This window comes from Protomyctophum bolini, assembly GCF_963924005.1.
Source record: "Protomyctophum bolini genome assembly, chromosome: 7".
Classification (NCBI taxonomy): Eukaryota; Metazoa; Chordata; class Actinopteri; order Myctophiformes; family Myctophidae; genus Protomyctophum; species Protomyctophum bolini.
The window spans coordinates 24,161,409-24,188,429 of NC_137868.1; the positions used below are offsets into that span (position 1 = coordinate 24,161,409).

Sequence of the window (27,021 nt, forward strand, 5' to 3'; positions counted from 1 at the left end):
TGTTTGATTTACATGGCAAGTTTAGCAATCTAATGTTTTTTGCTATACAAATAAAGTTGTTATAATTATGAATGTGTCATAGTTGTGTTCCAAATTCCAACCACTGCTTTATTGGAATTTAAATGCTTTTGTAACTGTAGGAAAGGCCATATGCTGACTTATACAATTGCTTAATGATGCCAAAATGGAGACTTCACTGTTCTTACAAGAAAGGATGTCACCTTGGGTAATGTAATTTCCTCTTAACCGCCACTTGATTGTGCACTTTAACCCATTGATGCCTGAGGCCAAATCTGGGAACGCCTTCTAGGGCCTGACCTAAGGTTTCTGAAAACCTTCAAATTCTGATGATTTATTTTTTAAATAGTTATGTTGCTACATGTATAGCAATAGCTGATGAGACACAGAGAGCACGGCCGGCATCAAGGGTAGAACAACGTATACGTTACACCAGGCATCAATGGGTTAAGACAGGAAACCAAAGTGTTGCAGCAGCAGAGATCTTGTTCTGTTGTCACATGTATGGGCCATGCCATGTAGCTGGCCATACTGTATGACTGAACCTGCATCTAACCAGTAACCATATGGCTCTGCATAATTTTATACTGGCTTTTATCAAACTTTATTTTTCTGTGAAGCATGTAAAACAATACTAAAGCATTATTAAAAAATCATGCGTTTGCATTTCTTTCTTTTAACTTCTACTGGAATACTGTTCATTGTCTCCGCCAAGCCGAAGGCGTGGCAGACTAGGTTTAGCACCCTGTCCGTCCATCCATGTGTCAGTCTGTCTGCATCGCCTGCCGAGGTGAAATCCACAACTTGTCATGCTGAATGAAAGAACTGCACCATATTATTGCTGGTTTCTAGTCTGTTTGAATGAAAGTGCTGGTCACACATGGGTCAATGACCACCAAGTGAGGTCAATCACACATACTTCTTTGCTATGTCCTGTTCAAGTCCTGTTCAAAGTTCAGCAAGGTTTGAACTCCACACGAAGCAGAAGATTTGCTTCACCATAGGAAGCATGCCCATTTACTTACATAGAATGGGAGGCAAATATTTCGTTTGCACATCGTGAGTGATGCTCCTGGCGGAGTTCTAAAGTATAGATGTTTATCTGGGGTTATGTATAGGAACATCAGGAGCTCTGTGATTGCCCGGGCTTGGTGAATTTGCTCTGGAGGAATACTCTGGGGACGCATAAGCCCTCCTTTTTGTTGATTGTTTCTCTGAGGACATAGTCATTGACCACACAGCTGAAACCTGCCGCCTCAAACAACTCAGCCAGGAGCTCTGGAAAAAGAAGAAGTTTTACAAATCAAAACTCTGAGCAACAGGAAACAAAACGATCTCCCATCTTAAGCATAACAGCTAACATCCAACTAGGGCCAATCAAGAAGCATTTTGTATATAACCGGCTAAATTGAGAAGTCTGAATAATCACTTAAACCATATTTTAAATGTTACTGTACGGTACAGCGGTGTTGCACAAAATATACAAGCTCACGCCTCACAATTTAGGCATTTTGCAGACGCTCTTAATCCAGAGCGACGTACAGTATCCAAGAACAAAAACATCATATACCGGTACATAAAAATAGAACAGTGGAATATTTATATAAAGAAACTATGCGTATACTATATGCATAGTTGTGCTACGTCGACATAATGCTAACTAAGTTACATAAATTGAGCCTTTGCATACGCCTGTAAGGTGCATTGTCTGCAGCAAAACAAACAATCTGACATCTTAATCATAACAGCTAACATCCAACTATAAGGGAAACTTAGCGAAATGTGTGGCAAATCTGCACATCATACCACTAGCTTTCTTCACAGATGTGTTCCCATGGGGTAGTTGGGTTGGAACTAATTTATATGTTATAGTAGACACCTTTATGAACACATTTGTGAAGAAACCTAGTGGTAAGCATTTTTTTTGCAGATTTGCCACACATTTAGCTAATTTTCTCTAACTACTAGGACCAATCAAGAAGCATTTTCTTTTATATATAATCGGCTAAATTGAGAAGTCTGAACAATCACTTAACCATATTTTATACATTGCCGTATGGTACCTGGTCTATGAAAAAATTAAGTAAAATGTAAAAGGCAACTCATCAAGATATATCAATCATCAAACTTGAATGAATGAATGAATGAATATTAACTTAAGCATCAAGTATGTTTTGTTCCTTCACATATTCTCTGAACAGATTGTGAACAGAAAATGTTACGTTAACACAAACACAATACTAACCTTTAGAGAAGAAGTAGGATCTAGTACCGTCCTGTCGGACATAGAAGTTGTCACCCAGCTTGCTGCCAGCTTTAAAGCGAAGCATGGCGTGATCATTAAGGCCATAGTCTCTGAACAGGACAATACCTCCTGGCTTTAACACCTGGAAGGGACACAAACGGGGTTACTTTATGAAATGGATGTAGGGAAAATATTTTGGGAACACATTTTAAAGTACACAATAATATTGTGTAAGCAACTTTGTACAATAGGAAACCGATAAACTAACTAGAAAAGTGTGCTCCTTGGAGCACAGGTCTCCGCCAGCCAAGCAGGGTTTTGAAAGTTTACCGGCCCAGGGTAGGCAATACATTGCCTACCCTGGGCCGGTAAACTTTCAAAGGATCAGAAAAACCAGAGATAATGTGTACCGATTTGTGCGAGTTTTGGACAAGATCTGTAGTAGTCAACGACGTCGACTCTGTGGGGGCTATGGGGCTACAGCCCCCATGAAGAATTAAATAGCCCCTTTTAGCCCCCATGAAGATTTTCGTGGACATTTTATATTAACATTACAGACCATTAGACCATTTGGGAAATAAATAAATCTGCGGCGGCGACAGTCCCCCCCCCCCCCATGTATGTACAAACAGGCAAATACAATAATTAATTGTGGTGTACTTTTATACGTTTCCACAGGTTCTTAACTTCGTAGTATGTAAAGAAAGAATGTGAACGTCACTTTCTTGGTCCGCAACAAATTCCAGGCAAATTTGTGTATATATATATATATATATATGCATGTATATAGCATGTGTTCATTTTCCACCCTGCTGGGTTTACCTTGCAGATGTTCTCCAGAGCCTGCCTCATCTTGTCAGGGTGGACGGCTGACAGGACAAAGATAAGTGTAACCACATCCACGCTGGCCTCTGGCACATTGTCCCTCAAATCATTGTGGGTCAGGTCACACTGGAAGGCACAACACCGCTCAGGGCAGCACAATGGATTTTGCTGTCAACAGGAGTTAGTGTTTTTATTTCCCATGGGAAAGGACTTGCTGATGACACTTTCTCTGCCCCATCCTTACTGTAATTGGTAATTAGTTGACATTAACATTGAATTAATTCATTCTTTGACTGATTACCACTGAGCAGTGGTTCAGTGGTAAAGGGTAGGGTCGGGGTTCTAGGGGGTCCACACCAAAAGGAGTTAACAGCATCATAATCATTTCAACCACTTTATCATTTATATGTTGGCTAATCAAAAATAGATACACAAGGCAAGCTCACTGGGCTGCAAGCTTGTACATCTGCTATTTGAAAAACATTGAGATTTTTTGGAAACGTTTTAATAATTTTGAATTTGTCTTCTGGTGGTCCTTCGCACACAACCTTTCAAATGAGGGTCAGGGTCCGTGGTCAAAAACTCTACATGTCAATTTGGGGGTCCTTGGGACAAATATTTGAGGAACACTGAACTAGAGCAATAATGGGTTGGTTGCCTTGCCTTGATAAAGGGCACATCAATGTGAATTTTCAAGAAAGGGGACTGGATACGACTCGACAGATTGCTGTGATGATGATCCAGGAGTTGACACTAACGGTTGCCTGACTGCCCATAGCAAGTAAATAAAAGGTTCGGGCAGGTGAAGTTTGCTTTAAGGTTGTCCGACGGGGGAGTGGTGAAGCCACCGTCTTTGGTTCGCTTCGCTCTAAACACAAGATGTCTGTGGAATTTAAAATAAGTCATATTCTATAGCTATTGTATATCCATATGGCACAGCACGAGAATGTGTTAAAATGAACGGAAAATTACTAATTCAAATAGTACCCATTTACTTTTTGCAACAACAACAACAGTCAAGTGCCTCTGAGGGCTTTGTGTCAAGTTAACCCCTGTGTGATGCCTTACCTTGACAAAGTCCACAGCTCGTGGTGAGAAGTCACAGGCGTAAACAAATACATTTAGATCCTCTTCCAGGAGGGGGAAGATACAGTTTCCTACCCCACAGCCTGCTTCCAGCAACACCAGCCGCTGGGACTCAAACTGGGAACCAAGAGAGAACAAATTAAATAATAAATAGCCTTATTCTATTCAGTTTGTAAAAAATAAAAGAGCATGGTGCATACAAGTCTTTCTTATGCACCATGGAGATTGTATATATATATTCTTTATTTCAGACAGAAGTCCATAGCACATAAAATGAACATACGATAACATAAGAGTAAGAGACATACAACATGGATATAGATATATGTATAATATAGGTATATCTTTGTTTATTTAACCAGTTTCCAAACAATTTGCACGTTCTCTCTCTCTTCTGCTCTGTGTACGTCTATCCTCTCTTCTCCTGGAATACTACAAAATTGGCCTTGGATCAAGACGTCTGTCAATATTAGTCTGTCTAGTACTCTAGTCAGTGGTCACCTGTCGACAGGCCTTGAGCTCTTCAAACTCCCTTGTGGTCCAGTGCCTGTCCTTGAAGAAATTCGTCGTGTTTCTCTTGTAGAACAAATCCCAGTTTTTCTGTGCCTCTTTCTCCAACTTTAGCTGTTTGAAGTCACAAACGAGACTTCTGTCACTTGTTGAGACTTTCTCCGACTCTTTTTGGATGCTGTTGGTTTGTCCCGATCGGCTCTGTTGCTCACTCAGTTCTACAGGAACTGCGATGCTGGAGTCCAGTTCGCTATTCATCTGAAGTGCCATGCTGAAAGTAAACCTTGCTGTCAGGCTGTCAGTTACTGGAGGGAAAATGACTCACATACTTAACTTAATTAAATTACATTAAAAGGGTTATCGTTTATTTTTTAAACACTTTTCCAGCTAAACGTGAAGACATCTTGTCCGTCACTTATATTATTCCTTCCGTACGAGACGCTAATACTAGTGGTTCCGTATGACCGGTGACCATTTTTTAGGCAGCGCTTGTTTTACATCGCCGACACCGGCTACTACTGTTATACTTTCCTGTAACGAGTCATTGGCTCAAATATTGTCTGTAGAGCCGTGGCTCTGTAAATAAATCATGAATATGTGACGATATATTTTGTGTAAAGTTTATATGAAATAAATAGACCAAAAGTACAAGGAAGTCGATGTTGGTATATCCACCGGTGGTATTTCATGACTGGAACAAAACAGGAAGAGGAGTGGCCATGTGTGAAGAAGAGTGCATTGTTTTGCTAAAGGTTAGCCAGAAGGCTAACTTTTAACTGCAGTTGTCGTTTTATTCAATTGTCACTACTTTATCTCGGCATAGTTCGTTTTTTCCGAATTAAATCCGATACATGTGAATGTTATACATATTATCGACGCAATGAATGGAAGTACGAATCCGCTCTTGGACAAAGAAGAACATGTTTTGAAACTCGGAGAGAGCTTTGAGAAGAGGCCAAAATCCTCATTTCACACAATCAGATGTGAGTGCAAAAAAAGAAAAAAAAGCAGCAGTAGGCTATTTGTGAACTGTTGGGATAAAAGAAGGTTAGCCAATGTAATACAACCACCGTAAGGACTACTGCTACCATTAAACGCATTTGACATCCGAGGCTTTTTTTGTATACTATTTAAAAGGTTTTGAGCTTCTATATTTGTCCCAAAGTGACTGCAAAAGATTGCTGCTATTCGTTGTATATAATATACCTTCTCAAAAAACATTTTTCCTTTATTCATGCCAATAAAGATCCGTTGCATTTAAGTTTATTGACATACTTGCCCTGACATGGTGTTACACAACACAGCCAGTTATCTCTTGTTAATTCACTTAGCTGTGGGTTGAGACACTTACCCACCCACATGGTCTGCTGACTTGTTAATCCCTGTTTCTGAGACTCTCTGTTAATATAGAGGGTATGCGTGTGACATCATCGTACCTGTAAATTATGCGGGAACGCCCACTGAGTGGCAAAAAACTACTTTCTGGCCTTGACAGCACAATCATCCAAACAGAAAAGTCCTGTCTGATTGCATTAAACAATGTTAAACTCACCAACATTGCAGCTGTACGAAAAGCTTGAATTATCCTCTTTCTATCTGCAAATTTTTGTTTCATAAAAATCCTGTCCTGTCCTGTCCTGATGGGAAAATCATGCATGTGCAGTGGACGAGGTTCTCTATTAGGGAAAATCTAGCCTGGGCACCATTTCATTTCGGTATATGATCCGGGCTGGAGCCAGATGATTTGCTTACGTCATGTTGTAGGCAATGGTTTGCCTACAACAAAAAGGAAGCTGTTTGTTGCTTCCTGTTTGATTAAAAGCAATAAAAGCTCTCGTAAGCGAGAGCTTTTATTGAGAGGGAAAAGGAAGTTGTCGCCGCCTGTTCATCCTGTCTGGCGACTACAAAACAATACTACAACATGACGTAACCACATCATCCGGCCCCAGGCGGGATCATACGGACTTTTGAAATAGAGACCAGGCTTTCCTCCGAGGTGGTGGAAAGCCTGGTGAGGCGAGGTTAGGGAAAATCTGCATCTAGTAGGACAGGACTGTATCTCATTTCTTAGATAGGTTGCTGGGTGGGAGGAGTCTGAGTCTGAAGTCTAGTCGTCAGATACATCCAATATTATTATGCTTATTTAGGGCTAATGCTTATTATACTTATGTATCTATCTGCATTCTGCACTGTATATAAGTATGTGTGAAAGCCCTAGAATGGCTGTGATATGTATTGTGATATCACAGCCAGTCTAGGGCTAATATGTATATGTATGTGTGTATCTATTTAAAAAGTGCTTTTCCCGTAAATGCTTAATATGGTTTTGGGATATAATATTTTTCATCTATGACTTGTCATCATCTCGTGGCTTTCCTTTGCAGATGACTTCAAACCAGCATCTATTGACACAAGCTGTGAAGGAGAGTTGCAAGTTGGAAAGGGGGATGAAGTCACCATAACATTACCGCACATTCCAGTAAGAATGTCTACTTTTGTTTTTCTAATCTGCAGTCCACTGACTACTTTGGATGATGTCTTTGGAGTTAAACAATACAGGACATGTCTTTACACCTGGGAAATGTAACCTGGCCTAGCCCTAACTAACATTGTAATGTCTAGTGTATGACTTGTCCATTTATACTTTACTGTCCTTGTTCCAGGGTTCCACACCACCCATGACGGTATTCAAAGGGAACAAACGGCCATATCAGAAGGACTGTGTGCTTATTATTAACCATGACACTGGAGAGTTTGTGCTGGAGAAGCTGAGCAGCAGCATCCAAGTCAAGAAGACCAGGTGAGAAATCAAAGGAAAACCAGGCCAAAGGTTACATTCATATTATTAGGACATAATGTAAGGAAGAAGAAGAAGATTGTCTGACAAAGTTGTTGTTGTTGTTGGGGTATTTGTCAGTTTGTCACTGTGCATTATTTGCTCATACGTGGGCAATTCATCCTGTGGTTCTCTGATCGATGGATTTCTGAGATTCGATGCAGATAACTAAACTTGTTGGTTGTGAATGTGCTCTAACTGCTTTAAACTCTTGTGAGGTTAGATAAAAGTCACCCTGCACACAGCTACAATGTAGAAGGAGTAAAGAGGTCACATGGAAAACAAAATGTAAGCTTATTCTAAATGACTTTGCCCTACTTGTATGTCACTCAGGATAAGTGCTTCCAGCTGATACCTAAAATGTATCACATTGTACAACAATTAGCCAGAGAATAGGGATTCTATGATTCATGTTGTTAAATCTGTGGTTACCACTGTAAGGGCAGGAGTAAGTCGTGTCTCACCATTCACCAACATTCTCACCCAAAAAAGATGGTCCCACTCCCTCTTATGCACCTGCGTTAGTATGCATGTGTGAGAGAGAGAGAGTGTGACTTATTGATGCGTAATGTTAGTTGAATATTTGTGCAAGCAACAAATATTTCTGTCATCAGAAATAGCTGTGCAGACCTTAGACTTCATACCCCTTTCCCCCTCTGCCAACTGAGCACTTTACACAGATTCCCCATCCTGTTCTCTTATACACAGAACAAATAAACCCAACAAAGGAATGATGGCACAACATCCCTTGAATGGGCTATGTATAAAAGGGGCTTCAGTGTGCCAGTGTGATAGCAGCTGAGAAACACGGCACCAGAGGATTCATTAGGCATATTTCTGTGTCACAGGGCAGAGGGCAGCAGTAAGATCCAGGCCAGGATCGAACAGCAGTCGGTGCGATCCAACAATAACCAGCCTAGCTCTCAATTTCGAGCACCGACCAAGCCTGGTGCCGGAGCCAAGACCTCTCCCTCTCCCTCCAAGGACAATCCCTCCCCAGAGCCACAGTTGGATGACATCAAAAGAGGTGAGGAGGGATCAGTGGCTTGCTATATGATTGGCTTTGCCTGCATTTGACCCGTCATTGCTTCATATCGCTTCATATGCTCTCCCCCTAGGGCTGCGTTCTCTCAGCCCTCCTCTTCGCACTTTATACCAATGACTTTATTTCACATTCTCAATTTGTTTCTTTTTTTAAATATGCAGATGACACAACTGTCGTTGGCTATATTAAAAATGGTGACGAATCAGCCTACAGGGCCGAGGTGGCAGCCCTCGTAGACTGGTGCACTTCGAATAACCTTATCCTAAACCTGGCTAAGACCAAATAAATTATATTTGATTTCCGGAAAAAGGGGATTATGCCCCCATCCCTGGTTATCGATGACCAGCCTGTCGAAAGGGTCGACAATTTTTAATTCCTTGGCACCACTATATGCTGCTCCCTGAAATGGGAAGTTAACACTAGTAACATCTTGAGTAAAGCCCACCAGAGGCTTCACGTCCTACGCCTCTTAAAGAAGTTCGGTGTGACTGGGGAGGCGTTGGTTCACTTCTACAGAGCCACTGTGGAGAGTGTCCTCGTCTTCTCAGTCACAGTGTGGTATGGAAACACCACCGACTTAGAGAGGAAACGGCTGGAAAGGGTGGTACGCACAGCGTCAAAAATCATTGGCCTCGACCTCCCATCCGTCTCCTCTATCTACACCATACGCACTAAGCGCAGAATGCAGAAGGTGATCGCCGACGCCGACCCCTCCCACCCTGCCTGCTCTCTTTTCGCACCCCTGCCCTCAGGTAAGAGACTCCGGTCTCTAAAGTGCAATACCTCCCGCTTCAAGAACAGCACTTATCCCGAGGCTGTTCGCCTCTTGAATGCTGACCCTCTTTGCTATTTTTTTATTCAACATGAATTGTAACGTTTTGCATTCTTCTTATTTATTGGTCCCCCCCATATGATGTCTGTACTTTTGTATCGTGTTCTGTCTGATTATGTGATGTGAATATGTGTATGTATCGTATGTATGTTTTTAGTGCACTGAAACAAATTCCAATCAACTCTGTTGACATGGCAATAAAGTCTTGAATCTTGAATCTTGATATCGTCCCTGTCGTGCGGAAACCAAATTTAGTCCAAAACCGTTACTTTCCAGGAAATGGAAAAATAACCTGTCTTCCAATAGACACACTTGTGTGAAGTGAGCGGTGCCTTTTATCATGAACATGATGTATGATGAATGTCATCATACATTATCTTTTTAACCCATTTAGGCCTGACGTCGAAATTAAAAAAAATCTTCTAAATCCTCCAGTTTTCTGAAATAAATATTTTCACGATTTTTCAAAAATAGCAGACCTATAAGCTCGTAGCGCGCCACTAGGTCTCAGATTACTATGAAAAGTGAAAACCTGCCAGTGACTCCGTCACGCCACCATATATGGTCGCCAGTCCATCACGCCTTGTGACATGGAGAAGACATCACCTGGATCTGCATATATGGAGCCGGCCAGCTACTCTACATCTGACCTCAAACCCTTAGATCTCCATATATGGAGCTGACCATTCCATGTGTTGACCCTCCCCACCCGTCCTTCCTCTTCGATGTCTACATTTTTACTGATACCTGTCCAGTCAAACTCTAGACAGGCCCGCCCCACAGTCATTAGCGCAGCCGCGTCCAGCAGCTGGCAAGAACTAGAGTTCTCAACAGGCCCGAAAATTGAGGCCCGACCCTACCTGGGCCCTCATCAAACCCTGTACACTCCCACTCAGGGTGTCTTACTGGTATCCTTCTGGTGAGAGTACTGAGAATTGTAAATATTTTAATTTGGGAAGCTGTTCTTACCCTCATGACATTTCAACTACCCCATCACTGCCTCTGGTTCTGTGCTGCCCCCTACTGTCTGGTCTGCAGAGCTGCGTGCTGAGGTGGAGGTGATCGAGCAGATGAGCAGCAGTGGCAGCAGCAGCTCAGACTCAGCCAGTGGGTCTGGGAGCGGTGATGACAGCTCTAGCAGTGATGCGGAGCACAATGCCCCTCCACCTCATAGTCAGACCTCCCCCACCCGCCCCCCGATGGCCAACGGAGGGGCTGACAGGCAGCCGGGCAGCACTCAGCTCATGAACACACTCCGTAAGTACAAGAGACCTTCACGTACACTCCCATATAACCACATGATTATTGGTCAAAATATGCAGGTATGAAATAAATGATAGCTGAATCAAACAATCGTTCAAATGACATCTCTCTTCTTATTCTTCTGTAACATCAGCCCCTTTCTAGCTTCAGAAACCCAACTCGAGTTAGTTTGGCTGAGCTCTATGTCTGTGGATGAGACATAAGAGAACCAAGAGATGCTGTTACCATGTTGTAGAACTGTATGCATTGGCCTATTACTATGGTGCTCATAAACTCAGACCCCAAATAGCGTGTGAAGTGAGGGGCGCTCTTATCATCAGAGATCGTGGCCGATCACTTTTTCTGTCCTCACTTTTTAAGCCCTCAGCCAATCAAATCATCGCTATGGGGTACACAGAGACACACAACGCTGGGCATAGGAGGGGCTAGGACACCTCAACGAAGCCACACCAATAAATCAGCATCAAATTTCTGCCATATAGAAAACAGGTCATCATACGTCATACAGGTCTGGAATTATTTACTTCCAAGGAACCTACAAAAAATTGAAGGATAAAGAAGGAAGATTTACAACAGGCTTTTGCCCGCACTACTGTATGTGCATTTCGGTCAGCGAGATTACTCTGTGGAATGATCTTCAGGAAGAGATAAAACAAAGCAATAGTATGCCACTGCCAGGGGACACGGATGTTGCCAAAATAACAAACTAAGCAGCTAAGGTGAACACAATACTGTCTAACTGACTGACTGACATGAAAACAAAAGCCTGACTGCCTAGCTACACTGTCCAATGAGGATAAATACAAAAGTGGCAACCATCCCTTACCTAGTGTGGTTTAACATAGATTCAGCCTACGTGTTGTCTATGTATAGGGGCCCCCGTCTCACCTGTCCCAAGGCAGGGCATACACACTAGATATAGTAGGAGAACAGCAAGGTTTCTTGGTCTCTAGGTTAATAAACAAACTGGTGTTGGTGAAGAGAGATCATGCACTGAGCCCAACACAGCCCTTTTATAGGGCACAGGTGAGTATGATTGGTTGAAGGCGGAGCCAGGGAATCAGAGGCTGGCCAATGAGGGCTGCTGGAGTCAGCCACACTGGTGGTTATGGACCTCAGACCTGTAGAGAATGAAAGAGGGGAGAGGGAAGGAGAGACAGGGGAGGAATACAGAGAACCTACAGAGAAACCTACCTACGTGGCACGTAACATCAATATAAGAAAAGCATTTTTTCAATGCAATGAGGAAGGAAATTGAAATTGTTGATGCTGATGGAAAGGTTTGTAAGGGTAAAGTTGTGTTGAAGTATTAATGTGCAAATTTGGTTCTTCCGACGATATGTTTTTCTTTTTAACCCATTCTGACCTGAGATCAGATTCATATGAGGTTTCCACTGGACACACACTGGTCTGATTAACCCATTCTGACCTGAGATCAGATTCTAAAAATGCCAGTCGTTCTTCGATTTTTCAAAAATAGCAGACCTACAAGCTCGTAGCGCGCCACTCGGTGGCGCGCTACGAGCTTGTAGATCTGCTATTTTTCAATAGATAAAGCATGACATGATGCCAACACCAAAACGGGTTCCCGTTCAGAATGGGTTAAATATAAAACTATAAAAATATAAAGCTGTTTCTGCCATGAGCTGCAATTAGAAAGTTTGTCCGTCTGTTGCAGGAAACGATCTGCAGCTGAGCGAGTCGGGCAGCGACAGTGATGATGATTGAACCCCTCTCCCTACTTCTCCTCTTCACCATATCTCTGCTGTCTTACTTCTGTGCAGTTCACCCTTTCCGTTGACATGGTAACCCACACCAGCTGTACATCTTGGTTTGACTTTATTCATTTTTCTTTGTATTTCCTAAAAGTTGGCCAATCCGAAGATTTAAGAGTGTATTTTTATTAGCTGTATATTTTTGTTTTACTTGTGAAAGAAAGAAAAGAAAAAATTTGTGTAAATTGTGTAAATTAGGGAAATGTATATGAGAGTGCGCATACATATTTTCTGTACTGCAGTTTTATTAACTTGTATCTTCTGATGTTAGTTTGCTGTTCGTCTCCGCGAGAGGGTAAGGAATTTAAAATCTATTGCTCCTGCACTCCCACAATGTGTCTCTTGGTATACTATTTAACCACTTAAGCTCTGTATGACTATTAGTGCAAATAGCTGATCTACAAGTTTACATCACAATATGTCACATCACAAATATGCCAGGGTTAATGTGGTTAAATCACATTTAATTGTGAAGGTTTTAATCACTTCATTGTGATCATAGAAATCATTGGTAGCAATTCATAGGTAGCCCCAAAAGGGGCCCATGAAAATGTAGAATGCTGTTTATTGTATCACTGCTAGTCCACAGGCGTGGATTATTACATCCACTCTGTCTGGCATAATCCTGCAGACAGAAACACCAACTGGTAGGAGTGGTAAACATGAAGGTTACTTCAGTAACCATGGTTCTGTGGACCTCAGACCTAAGTGAGTGAAATATTTCACTCTATGGGAGGTTTTCCTTTCAAAACCGAGGTGCAGATAACTTATGACTCATTTATGAATTTACTTTTAAATAAATTGAATTGAGATCATAACACCATGCTCATATCAGGGAGTCTTTTAAAAATCATGTGTGGTTAAAACAGTATTAAACGGATGTCAACCTTTAGGTTATGTTTCTGTAAGTCCCTTTCACCAAGAAATGTCTCAATATTGACTGACATTCATTATTTTACTTGAGATGTTGGTGAGAGGATTTTATGGATAGAGTTCTCTACCTAACAAAGAAGAAATAACTAAATAAATGGCTGATTTGTTCAAAATCTCTTATAAAAGAAGGGAAATATTGAGGAGGAACAGGACATTACATTTTAATTGTAACTTGTGTTTTTGTTTTCTGATGGATTTGGTAACGCACTTAAGCTGTCATCACCTTTATCCTGTGCATGTGTCATTGGCATTAAAAGAGTACATTTGATCAGGTAGGGGGGCGTACAAAATAGGACGTACAAAATATTAGCACTTTGTTCTTACTCAGCTATTCTGTCTAGCTTTGTGTCACACCAAACTATATAAAAACATTTCAATGACAATAACGCTTGGTGAGGAAGCATGCTCCAATTCATTTGATTGACGGCCAACATTCCTAAGTTGGCAAGCTAATATAATATACCTGTAGTACCAGTCCAGAATGAAGAATGTTAACAACGCATCGATATGAAATCCTTTCTCCAATGTAATCTTTATTGTAACTTTTCAAAACCCAACATTAACAGGCAAATTCCTTTTGATTTTGTTCCATTTATTTTCTGCTAACTTGGTTATGGCAACCTGAAATGCAGCAATGCAGCAGAATATATCAAGGTTTACATATCCAGTAAGATCCTGGGGTATAGCACAAGCTCAATTAAGAGTTGACTGCTCTTCAAATAGATGATATAGGAGTGAACTCTATGCACGTTATCTGTAATACTCCAGATCATTTATTTTTCTATTGTGCATGTGTCATACGACAACTAAACTTTGACGTTGTCTTCTCTAGATAGACAACGTGCCTAAACCTGAAGTCCTGAACCCTTCATGCACGTTGTGTGCATGTACGTCGTCATGTGCATGCTTGAGAAGAACAACATCACGTGTTCTACATTGCTTAGTAGCGCTACTTACTAGTTGGCCAAAAACTCTGCAACTCAACTTTAACCAATAGAGAACCAAAGTCCTGATGTTAAAAGCCATGCCTTCTGGTTCATAAAAAAAATGGTTGAAATCCCATTTACTGTATTGTTTTAATTTATTTTTTATCACGCAATATATAACGTAACCTAAAGTGTGAACTATAACATTTCTGAATGGGAAAATGTTTTAATGAGAAAGAATAGAACTGGCACATCTACTGTATGGAAGGGCCAGGTGCAGGACCATAGAGTTATTATATATACTCTATGTGCAGGACCAACAGTGGACAAGGCAGTATCAAAAATACAAGTCCACACACTGTAACTTTGTAAAGCTCCCAGTCGAGGCTTGATTAACGTTTCGACAGAGACACATTCTGATGAAGACTGTGTCGAAACGTTAATCTATAATAAAGCCTTGACTGGGAGCTTTACAAAGTTACAGTGTGCAGACTTCTATTTTTTTTAATGTTTTTATGACCCATGTGGTTTTTATGTCAAACTTTGCTAGGTCTACTTAATACTATGTTCCTCACTTTACAGCATTACTAGAGAGGCTACTTCAAGTTGCCATGTTGAATTAATATAAAACTGATAGTCACACTCCAGTCTTGGAGCTGAGGTGTAAGTAAAAGGTGTGTATAGACTGTGTGTATATTATTATTATTATTATTAGGCAAAGCCAGCCCACTTCATAACTGAGCGGGCGAGATTTGGGCTGGCCATGCAAGGTTTTATCACATTTTAGTCAGTGTATCTTTTCTCAATAAATGCCAAAGACTCAAAAGAACCCTGGCTAAACAGAACAGAAATGTAATCTCATTACAATTTACGTGGTGTGAGTGTAATTTAATTCCATTTGGTTTTGTCTGAGATTGTGTTATACATTTGAGTTGATGCTGATGTCATTCCCTGAAGCCTGAGTTATACTTAGGCTATGTGTGTCACGCACCAAAAATAGCCAATCTACAAAATGTATATTGGCTATTTACAGACCACCACAACATTTGTCAAAACAAATGTTCTGTTTAAGAAATTGTGAGTTAACAGACTGTAATCATCTGCCTTTATTTAGAAGAAAGAACATTGGAAATTTCCCAAAATACACTTTTGGAATGAAAGCCTTAGATTATTGATAATAAGCTACTTGCATCAAATTGTCAATTGATGAGTATCCTGTAACTGGTCCTGCAATATTGAAATATTGACCTAATTTGCTTTGTTTTAAGTATTAAATAAAGATAATTGCCAATTTTCCAGTAGTATCTTTAGATCAAGTTCTCTCCATCCACTGACAGTCGAATGAAGATTTCATTAGTCCGAATTATACCATAATACTCATATAGTACCTGTAAATGATGTATACTTCCTGATTCCAAACACAGTGCATTCTGTACTTCTGCGGTTGTGACCCATTTCTGTTTTCAGACCTCTCTCTTGTATTTGGTGCTTTAATTCTTAGGTTTTTTTAGTGCTATGTTGTGAATAGATTTGACAAATCTGAAGTGCATTAAAAGTGTGTAAATACATTCCAGTTCATCGTTTGTTATATTGTGTATTACTGTATTATATGCTTGTGCGTTTGCACGTGCATGTGTGTGTGTGTGTGTGTGTGTGTGTGTGTGTGTGTGTGTGTGTGTGTGTGTGTGTGTGTGTGTGTGTGTGTGTGTGTGTGTGTGTGTGTGTGTGTGCGTGTGCGTGCGTGTGTTTTCAGTATTTTAAATACACATTTCAAATATAATGGCTGTGTTCTGTAATAAAGTTGAAAAAGAAAATAAATGGAAAATGGAATTGAGTGTGGTGTTGTTACAATCCTTAGTGACATAGTGTTGGAAAGTGAAATGTTTATGAATGACCTTCGTTTGTTTAGTTTTTGTTTAGTTTTTTTTAGATTTTGCATGTATCATGTGTCATGATACTGACATGATAGTGACCATGATACTGACATGATAGTGACCATGATACTGACATGATAGTGACCATGATACTGACATGATAGTGACCATGATACTGACATGATAGTGACCATGATACTGACATGATAGTGACCATGATACTGACATGATAGTGACCATGATACTGACATGATAGTGACCATGATACTGACATGATAGTGACCATGATACTGACATGATAGTGACCATGATACTGACATGATAGTGACCATGATACTGTCATGATACTGATTACATTTCAGCCATTTGAAAATAGATCATGTACAAACTCACTCAATGTGTCCTGATGCGATGCATTGTGAGATATTTTCAAAATATGTCTATACATATCTATGTCTATGGGACATTCTGCATGAGTACTTTTACTTACTTGTAACAGAGTATTTCTATAGGCCTATTGCAGTATTGATATTTTTTACTTAACTAAGTCGTTTTCATGACTACTCATTAGAAACACCATTTGTTACAACACTATTACATGACATAAGGAGGACACCAGTGTTGTGGTGAATTTAGAATGCATCTCACATACTACAGTATATATAGCTATACTACGTTTCGGACATACCAAAAAGTAATTTGGCATACTAAATATGGTATTATAGTATGCTGGTTGTTTTAATTTAAAGCATTCATACAGAAGACATTGTGAAGTTGTTTTTGTTTGTGGTTTCCTCTTGGTTAGTTGATGAAAATGTACATTATTATAATAATGTACCCTTTCATAGACACCAGAAATTGATGCACACAATAATACAGCACAATACAATACAATGCTTTATGGTATATCTTTAAGAATATTTTCCACTCTGTAGTTATTCCAGTTTTACCCTGAACAGTTATTTTTATGTTCTTTACATCAAAATAGAATTATTAAATACACAAATATTCACAAATGATTCACCAGTTATGATCTCCACTAGCATAGATGCAAGGGACATCAGATCCGCTGTACATACCCATCCTGTCTGTCTTATGAAATGTTTAGTGGATCATTTGCTTTAAATTATGTTTTATGTTTTACTAATTTGGTTTTTCTGAGTTGCTCATTTGTTTTGTGAAATATAGTTGTGGTGTATGCCTGGTGAATAACTTTCCAGAAAGTTCAGTATTTTCTGTTTTGCCTGTTGATTTGTTTATTCATAATTTGCTATTAGGTGTTGTGAAATGTTGTATTTTGCACATATGCCATCGTAGTTTTACTTTGTGTCAGTCCTCTGTGTCTCCTTCATACAGTAACAACCAGGGTGCTAGGAGAAAGATATGCTCCTGCTCTGGTCATTCTTTTTGCCAGCTGCTTGAAAAGCGTCTGGACAACATGTTCACCCACCTCTACTAGCAACGTGAAGCCATATTGGCTGCCTACTCTACGGCACACAAACTGATTATGGGTGTTCATAAACGAGAGCTTGCTGTAGCTGGCAATTATTCTAGTTTTTCCCTGTATTATCTCCTGTGGGGATATGTTCTATCCCTGCATCTGGGCAGACTGAACTAAATACATGGATTTCCTTTATGGAAATGTAGACTGTCTGATCTTATGTTTAATATGACTATTTAACCACATGTTTCATAAATTATAAATTGTCGATTTGCTATCTCCATTGTCTGGCTATTCTCGCTATTTGTTGTCATACGAAGAAGTATAAGGCTTAAGTGGGTGTGAAACTGTCCCCCACTGTTCTTTTTACAAAGATAGAACCCGGACTATCACAACATACTCCTGGGAGACGGCCAGAACAACCACAGCCAAGGACCTTACGGCGGTTAGTGAGTGGGAAAGCAGTATTCATTTACTTTCCCCTTGTGGGTTTCGTTTCTGGCTGTCTGGAAATTGGATCTTCACACCCAATTATAGTAGATTGGAACAGATTGGAACAGAAGTCAAGGAGGAATTAGATGAAAGGTTATATTGCTGGTCTTTCTTGAATAATGTCTTTGAGTCAAGAGAGATAGATTTGGAGGAACACTTTCAGCTTGAGAACAACCACAACAACCTGGACACAGCAGAATACAGTACATTTTTTCCCTGCGATGGTGCAATAGCTGAGTCACATTTGGGTGTTTCTCTCTTCAAATAATAACACAAATGTACACAACAAATACATAAATAGCTTTTTTTTCCCTTTAAATCATTTATAACATAATTATATTTATGATTCTGGCTCGTGCTACGACATGTCATTTGATAGCTATATATATATATATATATATATAAATTAACAATATCAACATCAAATAATTATAACAATAATACAAAAGCTGTCTTTCATATAAATCTCATGAGTTTACAGTATAAAATGACCCAAGATGATGCAAGAGAGATCACGGGGTGGTTCAATATGGTGCTTTGTGGCGCTTATCCCTTCTGTTGGCACTTTGAACATGCCCTTTCAAGATGCACATTTTATGAGTTATTGTTTTATTACAGTTTATGAGAGATCAAGGGGACATATTGGCTCAAAAACAAGTCTGTTAGCCAAGTTATTTTCCTGAGGGTCCTTGGCAGTGTGCTCGCACATTCCTTGGATGGCCGTTCGAAATGATTTGGCCTCCAAATGTTCAATAAGGCCCCTGAGTTTTCCCACTGAAATGATTCTTATTTCTACAAAAGAAACAACCTACCTCTGCCCCCCCTGTGGTGGTGAATGGTATTGTGGGGTATCTGAGATTTGGTACCCTCTTGTGGTACTAGGTGATATTACAAGACGAGTCAAAAATCAGCAGAATAGTCCCATGTACCTCAGTCAGGATGGATACGGCATCTCCATTGAGTTTCAGGCCAACACCTCAGTCTGTATCTCTCACTCTAAATCACCACCACACTGCATAATGCACTCCATTGGAATAATATGGACCCTGAGTTTCTTACCAGAATGAGTGTTTTATCGCCCCATATACCCCCTAAATGTAATAGACCCTTCAGCAAGTTTTGGCCTCTTGAATTTTGACTCTGGGTGTGCCACCCAATTCATCTCCCCTCCCCCGTCGGGCTACTAGGGTCACCGACCAGGGCAGGATGTGGGCTTGATGCATCGGCCTTGAAACAGCACCAGGTTGGCAGGACAGTGGCAGCCTGCCACACAGGGCTTGTGGCACGGCCCAATCTCATTCCAGTTGTCACAGGTCTTCATGCAGCCTGGTCCGCAGGTATCGTAAACGGCACCATGCTTACACTGTGTGGCTGGAAACAGGGAAGTAAGCAAATAAGAGGTTTTAATATTCAGTCACTCAATGCTCTGTATACAAGATGTTTCCGCTTAAGTGACACTAAAGCCTGCTTTATACTTGCACTAGTGTCTCATGCTGAATTTAGCCCATCTACTGTATAAGCTCACATCACGTCGCAAGTTAACATGTTGTGAGCTTGTAGATTGGCAATTTCCGCATGCGACTAAGGCATATCAACAAAAAGGTTTGCCTTAAGTAGCAGGGTGTGTGCTCGCTACCTCGATTCATGTATATTTACATGCTATTCAGTGGGGTCGACACTCGACAGCCATGCTGTTACACAGCACACATCCTGCTCAACTATTGAGCGATTGGCCCTATTTTTCTATGTAGTGTCTCTTTCAGGTGGAAACCTAAATGGTCCAAAACTAAGACCCTATTGGCCAGAATATAAGACTACGTTCTTTTACAATGGAAATATCCTAAAAGACTATTTGACATTCAATGTCAATTTCCACAAATGCGTCGTCTTATATTCAGGACAATATAGGTACTTAATCACCTTTCACACTTTCAATAATTATATTAAAAAAAACAGCCGATCTACAAGCTCAATGCATCACAATACGACATTTTGTGAGCTTGTAGATCGGCTATTTTCCCTACTTTTGCGTGACACTGTCATATGATGAAGTAGGGCATTAATTTACGAGGGGGGAAGAAAACATGAAAAAATGCGTAAACCCCGATTACTAACTAATCCCTGTGCATTGTCACTCACCCATACAAGCTGTGTCAGCTCTCCAGAGGACAGGCGTTCCTTCTCTCTCACAGGCTCGACTGTAGGCTATCAAAGACTCACAATAACAGTTCTTATGTACTGGACACTCGCACATATCTGTGACACAGGACCTAGAAAACAACATCAAACATGTTTAGTTCAGTCTTTGTTTGTTTTTATTTGCACTACATTTGGACCATTAAATATGTTGCTCTGTGATGGAATGGAATTTGCGAATGCATTGTGCTGCATGTTTGATCCTGCTCATGTTATTCCAGTGTGAACAATAGCAAATGTTGTTCAAGCCTGTTTTGTTTTGGGTTGGTGAATTTCTATGATTTGAAATCGTCTCACCAGTAAATCAAAGTTGCAATGAAAATCGTCCAACCAATCGTCCAACCACATAAAAGTGTGATGAAACCAAATAATGCCTATTTATGTATTCTGGCAGGACTGTAGCCCTTGATTCTACTGTTCTAATTTCTAGTAAATAAAAAAGAAGTAAAACACCAACATGACAGCACTTGAACATAACATGAAGTACAATAAAAAGGAATAACAATAAATCTATAGACTCACAAAATAATTGTTATTCACATAAGATAGATAGTAATCACCATAATAAACTTTGATTCTAACCTGTAGAAGGGAGCAAAGTCGACCACGCGGTGACACTTCTGAAACTCCCACGACTTGATCTTCTGGCACTCTCGGTGGGCGCGGAACTTGACCTTGACGCTGCCGGAGCACAGGAAGGACGCGGGCCTCCGGGGTGGCTGCTGGGAGCACACCTCGTTGCCCTCCACACGCCACGACTCGGCAAATTCGTCCACGTCGAACTTGAAGTGTCCGTCACCTCCCATGGTGTCGTCGCGTTTGTGGCCGTTGTAGTTGCCACAGAGGCCACACAGGCGGCCGCGCAAATGAGGGGCAGCCACCACTTCCACGAAGCTGTCCCCGTCCCATGTGATCTCCAGGCCTAGGGGAGACGACACGGAGAACAACCTCATATTTTACGCCTCCCACAAATAATCGTGTAATCGTGTACACGCATCCGCCTGAAAGACACCCTAAAGGGCGAGGTCGCGCACACGCATCCGCCTGAAAGACACCCTAAAGGGCGAGGTCGCGCACACGCATCCGCCTGAAAGACGCCCCAAAGGGCGAGGTCGCGCACACGCATCCGCCTGAAAGACGCCCCAAAGGGCGAGGTCGCGCACACGCATCCGCCTGCATCTGCGTGACGGCAGACTGCTGGGCATGCACTGGCGCTTTGGCATGGGGGTCAGATCAACAAATGGAACCTCATGGAAGGAAGCATGAGGTCAGTCCGCTGGGCCCCCAGGTTGGTAGAGGAAGTGTAGCACCCAGGATTACATTAGATAATTGACACTGGGTGAAAAAAGCGGGTTGCAAAATCGTGGGATAAAAAAAAAAGGAAAATTGTGGGAGGACTTCACGGCCGAAGTGGTGACGAGCCAACCAGATTCGTCTGGAACCAGCCTATATTAACCAACCAGGGCCCAGTATGCAAATATGGGGCGGGACATTGCAAAAAAGAAAATCTAATACTGAGAGGGATGAGACTAATATCCATTATCCACACAGTATCGTTAACGTTAGTATCGCTACATGAGGCTGGTAAAGTGCTCCAGTGTGTTTGCGTAACCTACCAGCTATGGTGGTGAGTTTGAGCAGGTATCCATCCAGGTCGATGTGGACCCCGGGGCCGTGGTACGGCAGGGCGATGCGGGTGCCGTTCCTCCGGACCGTCAGGTGCTGGTGCAGGCTCAGACTCAGAGAGCCCAGGCGCAGCTCCACAGACTGGGTCCAGGAGAAGGAGCGCGTCCGCCTCGCATCGTTCCTCACCAACACCTGTCGGTGATGGAGGGGAATGATGAAGGTCACCAGTGGTGGAAAACGTACTCACATATTTTACTTAAGTAAAAGCATCAATACTGCAATATAGAAGTACCCTGTTACAAGTAAAAGTCTGGAATTCAACACTTACTTGAGTGAAAGTACAAAAGTATTGGCTTCAAAAGTAAAAGTACTCTAATGTCGCAAGCTTTTAGATTGAGCTATTTTCAGATGGCCGAAATGTATATAGCGCTGAAGTGGATACAGTTATGGTTATAATAAAAAACTAAATAAAAACTAGACTAAAATGTCAGACAAGTCATTTCATGCTTGGTTGTCTGCAGGTGTCATGCTCTGAATATAGCCCAAAACTAGACTAAAACTAAAACATTTCAGATGACTAATTTCTGACTAAAACTAAAGGGAATTATAAGTAAAATAATAAAACATTAGCTGTCCAAATCAACACTATGTCCCACCCTTACCGTGAAGCTGGAGTCGGGGTTGTTGAGGTTGCTGTTGCCCGGGCCACCAGAGACACCACCGCAGTCTCTGGTCAGAACATACTGACAAGTACCCTGGAAGTTAAACGTACGGCCATCAAAGGTGTTGTAGTGGGGGTCGCCAAAGACTGTACACACACCTGGCTCTGGATGGAGAGAAGAGAAGAGAAGAGAAGAGAAGAGAAGAGAAGAGAAGAGAAGAGAAGAGAAGAGAAGAAAAAGTGACATGATAAAGAATGGGTTTGTTGAAGGGTAATAAAGTGTAATTTAACCTCTATCATTATCATACTTGGATATTTACATCATACTATCATTATAATATTGTAGGATGGTGTAATGTCTTTCTATGGTACGCTGAACATTAGCAACAGACTGAATGTGCACTCCAAATTAGAAAGAGTCCAAGGAACTATTTTGGCATGTTCCAAACACATATGGCCAAACCATCTCCATTTTGGATTCTAAAATAAATTGGAAGGGAAATCCCAGATATATCATTAGACATCAATTTGTAATTTGCTGTACTTAAGGATTTGGGGACAGTGGAAGTGAAGGCCAGGGGAAAAACTTACTCACTTTCAGTGCAAACTGGGCAGCATCCAGTCCGGTTCAGGATCTTGTTCTGGGGGAGATAACACAAACATGAATACAAATACATTTAGAAACGCTTTTTTTCCCTTTACTATTTAGATATTTTTTGTAATAGCTCAAATAGCCGATATACAAGCTCACAACGTGTTGATGTAGATCGGCTAGTTGAACAATTTTTAAATGTTAAAAAGATAAAGAAGTTTATGGATAAGGGGTAAGGCACTGACGAAAATAGAGCCCAAACCCCTAACTGCTCGCTCCCCGAGCGCTACAACTAACGGCTGCTCATAGGCTGGATAAAATACAGAGGACAAATTTCACATACTGTATGTGCAAATATACAGTGACAAAAAAACGCCCCATGGCTTGGGGACCATATTATCATTATTATTATGAACTGGAAACACGTGTGAAGGTCTCAAGTGTGTGCTTCCAGTTCAAACCTGCTGCTGAGCCTCAATCAAAGGAAAATGAACTGGGACAGAAACCAGGTGTGCCACCTTCTGAAAACTGGGGACTGCAGTTGAGCCCATTTATTTATTTGTAACTCTGACTTTCGCTTGTGGCTATATGTTCACTACTGTTGAAAATGTACATGAAATGTACATAAAACAGTTGAAATATGAAGATAGGAGAAGGTTTCCGCCCGATAGTGACGAAATGGCTATTGAAGTTATTTGAACACTGAGCGTGTGCAAAAGCCAAGCGGATCCGTACAGATTTTACTGTATAGAGAGAGGAGTGACATGAAGAGAGTCCATTTGATAACGGCCCCGGGCTGAGAGCAGATGAGAGTTCAGATAGCATCATTGTGTGTGCAGACCAGTGTGACAGGTTCATCGGAGCGGGCGAGGAGGGAACAGGTTGATCGGAGCGGACTAGGAGGGAACAGAAGGCGTAGCGATAGATTCAGACACAGACTGATCAGTGTGACACAGCGGGGTCGCCCCGGTCATACAGGGACACAGCCACAAAGACTCTGATACAGGCCCTTACATACAGCTGATTGTTGAGCGCTGTCTGTGTAATAGGACACTGTGTGTGTGTGTCTGTGTGTGTGTGTGTGTGTGTGTGTGTGTGTGTGTGTGTGTGCACGCAGGGCGGAGCATATGTTTCAACTTCCATCAGAAGAACAGATCAGAGAGCTTTTTCACACACCCTCTGTTTTGCTTCAGGGCAGCCCACGTGCACACACAATCGCACACACACACACACACACACACACACACACACACACACACACACACACACACACACACACACACAAACACACGGTGTCCCTACCTCCACACAATCGCTGTTCCCTCTTTGAAGAGGGCCTTTTGAGAGAGATTGGCAACGCAGAGAGAGAGAGAGATTGTCTTTCAAGGGCCTAAATATAGGGAAGCTCTTCTCCGTTGTCATTCAAACATCACACAGACAAAGGGCCCTGTGGAGACATGCTGTCTCAGGGACCCGCGCTCAGATGACCGGTCCCTGACCGCAGCCTGCTTGTGTGTGTGTGTGTGTGTGTGTGTGTGTGTGTGTGTGCGCGTGCGTGCCTGCATGCATGCATGCATGTGTGTGTGTGTGCTTGTGGAGGGGCGATATAGGGTCCGTTCATCTAGCATGAACTCTGTGAGAAACGGTAGACACTGGCCTGTTATGATAACATGGGAGAGATTGTGTGTGTGTGTGTGTGTGTGTGTGTGTGTGTGTGTGTGTGTGTGTAACCACCTGCCGGATTAAGCTCATGTTAATTTGTGACCGTACAATGGCTATGAATCATGACAGGTGTGAGTATAGTGTGGGACCAGATTAATGACCAGATTCGTCACTGTCGGGTAGAAACCTGCTATCTCCATATTATTTTATTATTTATGTAAACAGGCAAAAAAATAACCGATCCACAAGCTTGTAATGCTGCTATTTTCACTCTTTTTTAAAGTTGTTAAGTGTGTCCGTGGGTTTTTATAAATATTGAAACAATGACAAGTATTAAAGGAGGACTTCACCCATTTTCAACCTATCTTCATATAATTGGTCCTCACTAACGTTCATATCTACTCGGTCTGTGTCTCATAGGAGGGCTGTGGGCAGTTCAGAAACCTGCCTACCAGTGACATCATCGATGGGGAATCCAAGCTAAAAAGTTTAGTTTACAACAAAAAAATCAGCATAATGATGATGTCACTAGTAGGCACAATTAACTGCCCACAGCCCTCCTATGATAGACTACGTAGAAGAAACTTGCTATTTTATCATGAACATTAGCGAGGACCAATTATAAGAAGATAGGTTGAAAAGTGGTGAAGTCGTCCTTTAACAAGAGCTTGTGACTAAATAATAATAACTACTGTACATTGGATCCATTGGAATGTAGGTAATCTTTTACCCCTGAAAAGTAATGGTTTTGGAGATACGAGGCTTCCACCTGACATTGACGATTTGATACTTTAAAAAAGAAAGAAAGAAAGCAAACAAAGGGGGAAAGAAAACCCCCTACGGCAGGCCTCTGATGACCAGAAGCAACAGGTGAGGAAGCTCTGGAAGCGTGTGAACTGGGATCACGTTGACACTTAGTGACAGCCAGGCACTCAAGAATCCACTCCATCACGGAGCGACAGACAACCTCTGTTTCACCTCAACAACAGGTGAGGTGCATGTAAACCCGCCTCCTTCTGACATTACTCAAAGTGTTTGACAGCGTACGCACACCACGCTTCATTCAAGTAAAACCCTGCACTGCACTAAAACGCAGATCCTAGTCCAGTTCTGGCTGCGTACACTGCGCTTCATTCAAGTCAAACACGTCACTGCATTAAAACACACATCCACAGATTCTGTTCTGCCCAAAGGAAAAGATTCAAACCAGTTCATCAAAAGACTAAAACGTGATCCAGTCGGTTTTGTTTGTACTTTAAAGAAAATGTTCTGTTTCACGCCTCATCTGGTGCTGTGAAGTTTTGGGTAAAAGGATTGATTTCTTTATGATCGCTTTGCCTGTTAATCAGGATTTTCAATGTCTTTCATGTCTGTGAAGTTAAAGACAATCCAGTGAATTTGGTCTTTTTGGACCATTTATTTAGTTTCTCATTCAAACATTTCCGTCCAAAACATTGAGGAAGTGACGTGAACAACGTGGGTGGTGGACTCGTCACTCACCGAGGGACAGCTGGTGATGGGTACACACTGCTTGGGCTGGCACTCAATGTTGCCTTTGACACAAGCACACAGGGTGCAGTTGACCGATGACCACATGTCCCCTTCCTGAAAGAGAGATTGATTGATTGATTGAAATATTTATTAACAGTTTGCAGAATTACAGTACATTTCAAGCACAAACTCAATACAAAGACTGTTAACTGTGAGTGGACGACCCAATTAAGCATTACACTTGTTTACAAGAGGGTCCACCATGTTCAATTCATCAAAACTTTTAAAGACGTACAAATAGACACTTCTATATAGTCAAAGAACAGAACAGGATTTCATCATAAAGGAGGTAAAAAGGGAAAAGAAACTTATACAGTGAGGGGAAAAAGGGAGGGGGGGGTGGGGGGGATTCAGATTTTACGGGGGCTAGTTTCGAATTGCAGCTGTCCGTAGGTGCCCTTTGAGAGCGGTTTTGAAGGAGTCAAGGGATTCGCATGTCTTAATGACTGTTGGTAGGGCGTTCCACATTTTGGTGGCATAGGAGCGAAAATAATTTAGTCCCTTGTTTGTGCCGAATCTGGGTTGTACATGGTTTGTTGCACTCCCTCTGGTGTTGTGGGTGTGGACTTCGTTAACATTAAGGAAGTATCTAGACAGGTACATGGGTATCTTGGTGGTGTATCGAATCTTGT

The 27,021-nt window shown here is 41.5% G+C and overlaps 3 protein-coding genes across 4 annotated transcripts in view; 1 reads left to right on the forward strand and 2 right to left on the reverse strand.

Annotated features, from left to right (window-relative positions):
* Positions 1 to 327: 327 nt before the first annotated feature.
* Positions 328 to 5,205, reverse strand: mettl6 (methyltransferase 6, methylcytidine). The gene is made up of 5 exons (XM_080769250.1): positions 4,676 to 5,205; positions 4,157 to 4,291; positions 3,086 to 3,256; positions 2,264 to 2,405; positions 328 to 1,296 (listed from the first exon to the last, which is right to left on the reverse strand). The coding sequence occupies exons 1-5, from the start codon at positions 4,952 to 4,954 to the stop codon at positions 1,142 to 1,144; spliced, it is 882 nt and encodes a 293-aa protein (XP_080625376.1). The 5' UTR covers positions 4,955 to 5,205; the 3' UTR covers positions 328 to 1,141.
* A 207-nt stretch (positions 5,206 to 5,412) lies between these two features.
* eaf1 (ELL associated factor 1) lies at positions 5,413 to 16,089 on the forward strand. 2 transcript variants are annotated; one of them, XR_013964318.1, is made up of 7 exons: positions 5,413 to 5,667; positions 7,069 to 7,163; positions 7,348 to 7,484; positions 8,369 to 8,547; positions 10,436 to 10,654; positions 12,339 to 14,583; positions 14,618 to 16,089. XR_013964318.1 is itself a non-coding variant. In XM_080767419.1 (6 exons), the coding sequence occupies exons 1-6, from the start codon at positions 5,565 to 5,567 to the stop codon at positions 12,386 to 12,388; spliced, it is 783 nt and encodes a 260-aa protein (XP_080623545.1). In that variant the 5' UTR covers positions 5,413 to 5,564; the 3' UTR covers positions 12,389 to 14,672. The 2 variants fall into 2 exon arrangements, 1 of the variants encoding a protein (XP_080623545.1); XM_080767419.1 differs by having other exon boundaries at positions 12,339 to 14,672.
* Positions 16,090 to 16,850: 761 nt separating this feature from the next.
* The window catches only part of bmper (BMP binding endothelial regulator), a 31,605-nt gene continuing 21,434 nt past the window's right edge, over positions 16,851 to 27,021 (reverse strand). Inside the window, exons 10-16 of the mRNA XM_080767940.1 lie at positions 26,339 to 26,443; positions 23,180 to 23,225; positions 22,586 to 22,749; positions 21,914 to 22,115; positions 20,880 to 21,219; positions 20,241 to 20,371; positions 16,851 to 19,472 (exon numbers count right to left, since the gene is read on the reverse strand). Coding sequence (XP_080624066.1) covers positions 19,291 to 19,472; positions 20,241 to 20,371; positions 20,880 to 21,219; positions 21,914 to 22,115; positions 22,586 to 22,749; positions 23,180 to 23,225; positions 26,339 to 26,443 — 1,170 coding nt within the window. The 3' untranslated portion in view covers positions 16,851 to 19,290. The remainder of the gene's footprint in view (positions 19,473 to 20,240; positions 20,372 to 20,879; positions 21,220 to 21,913; positions 22,116 to 22,585; positions 22,750 to 23,179; positions 23,226 to 26,338; positions 26,444 to 27,021) is intronic.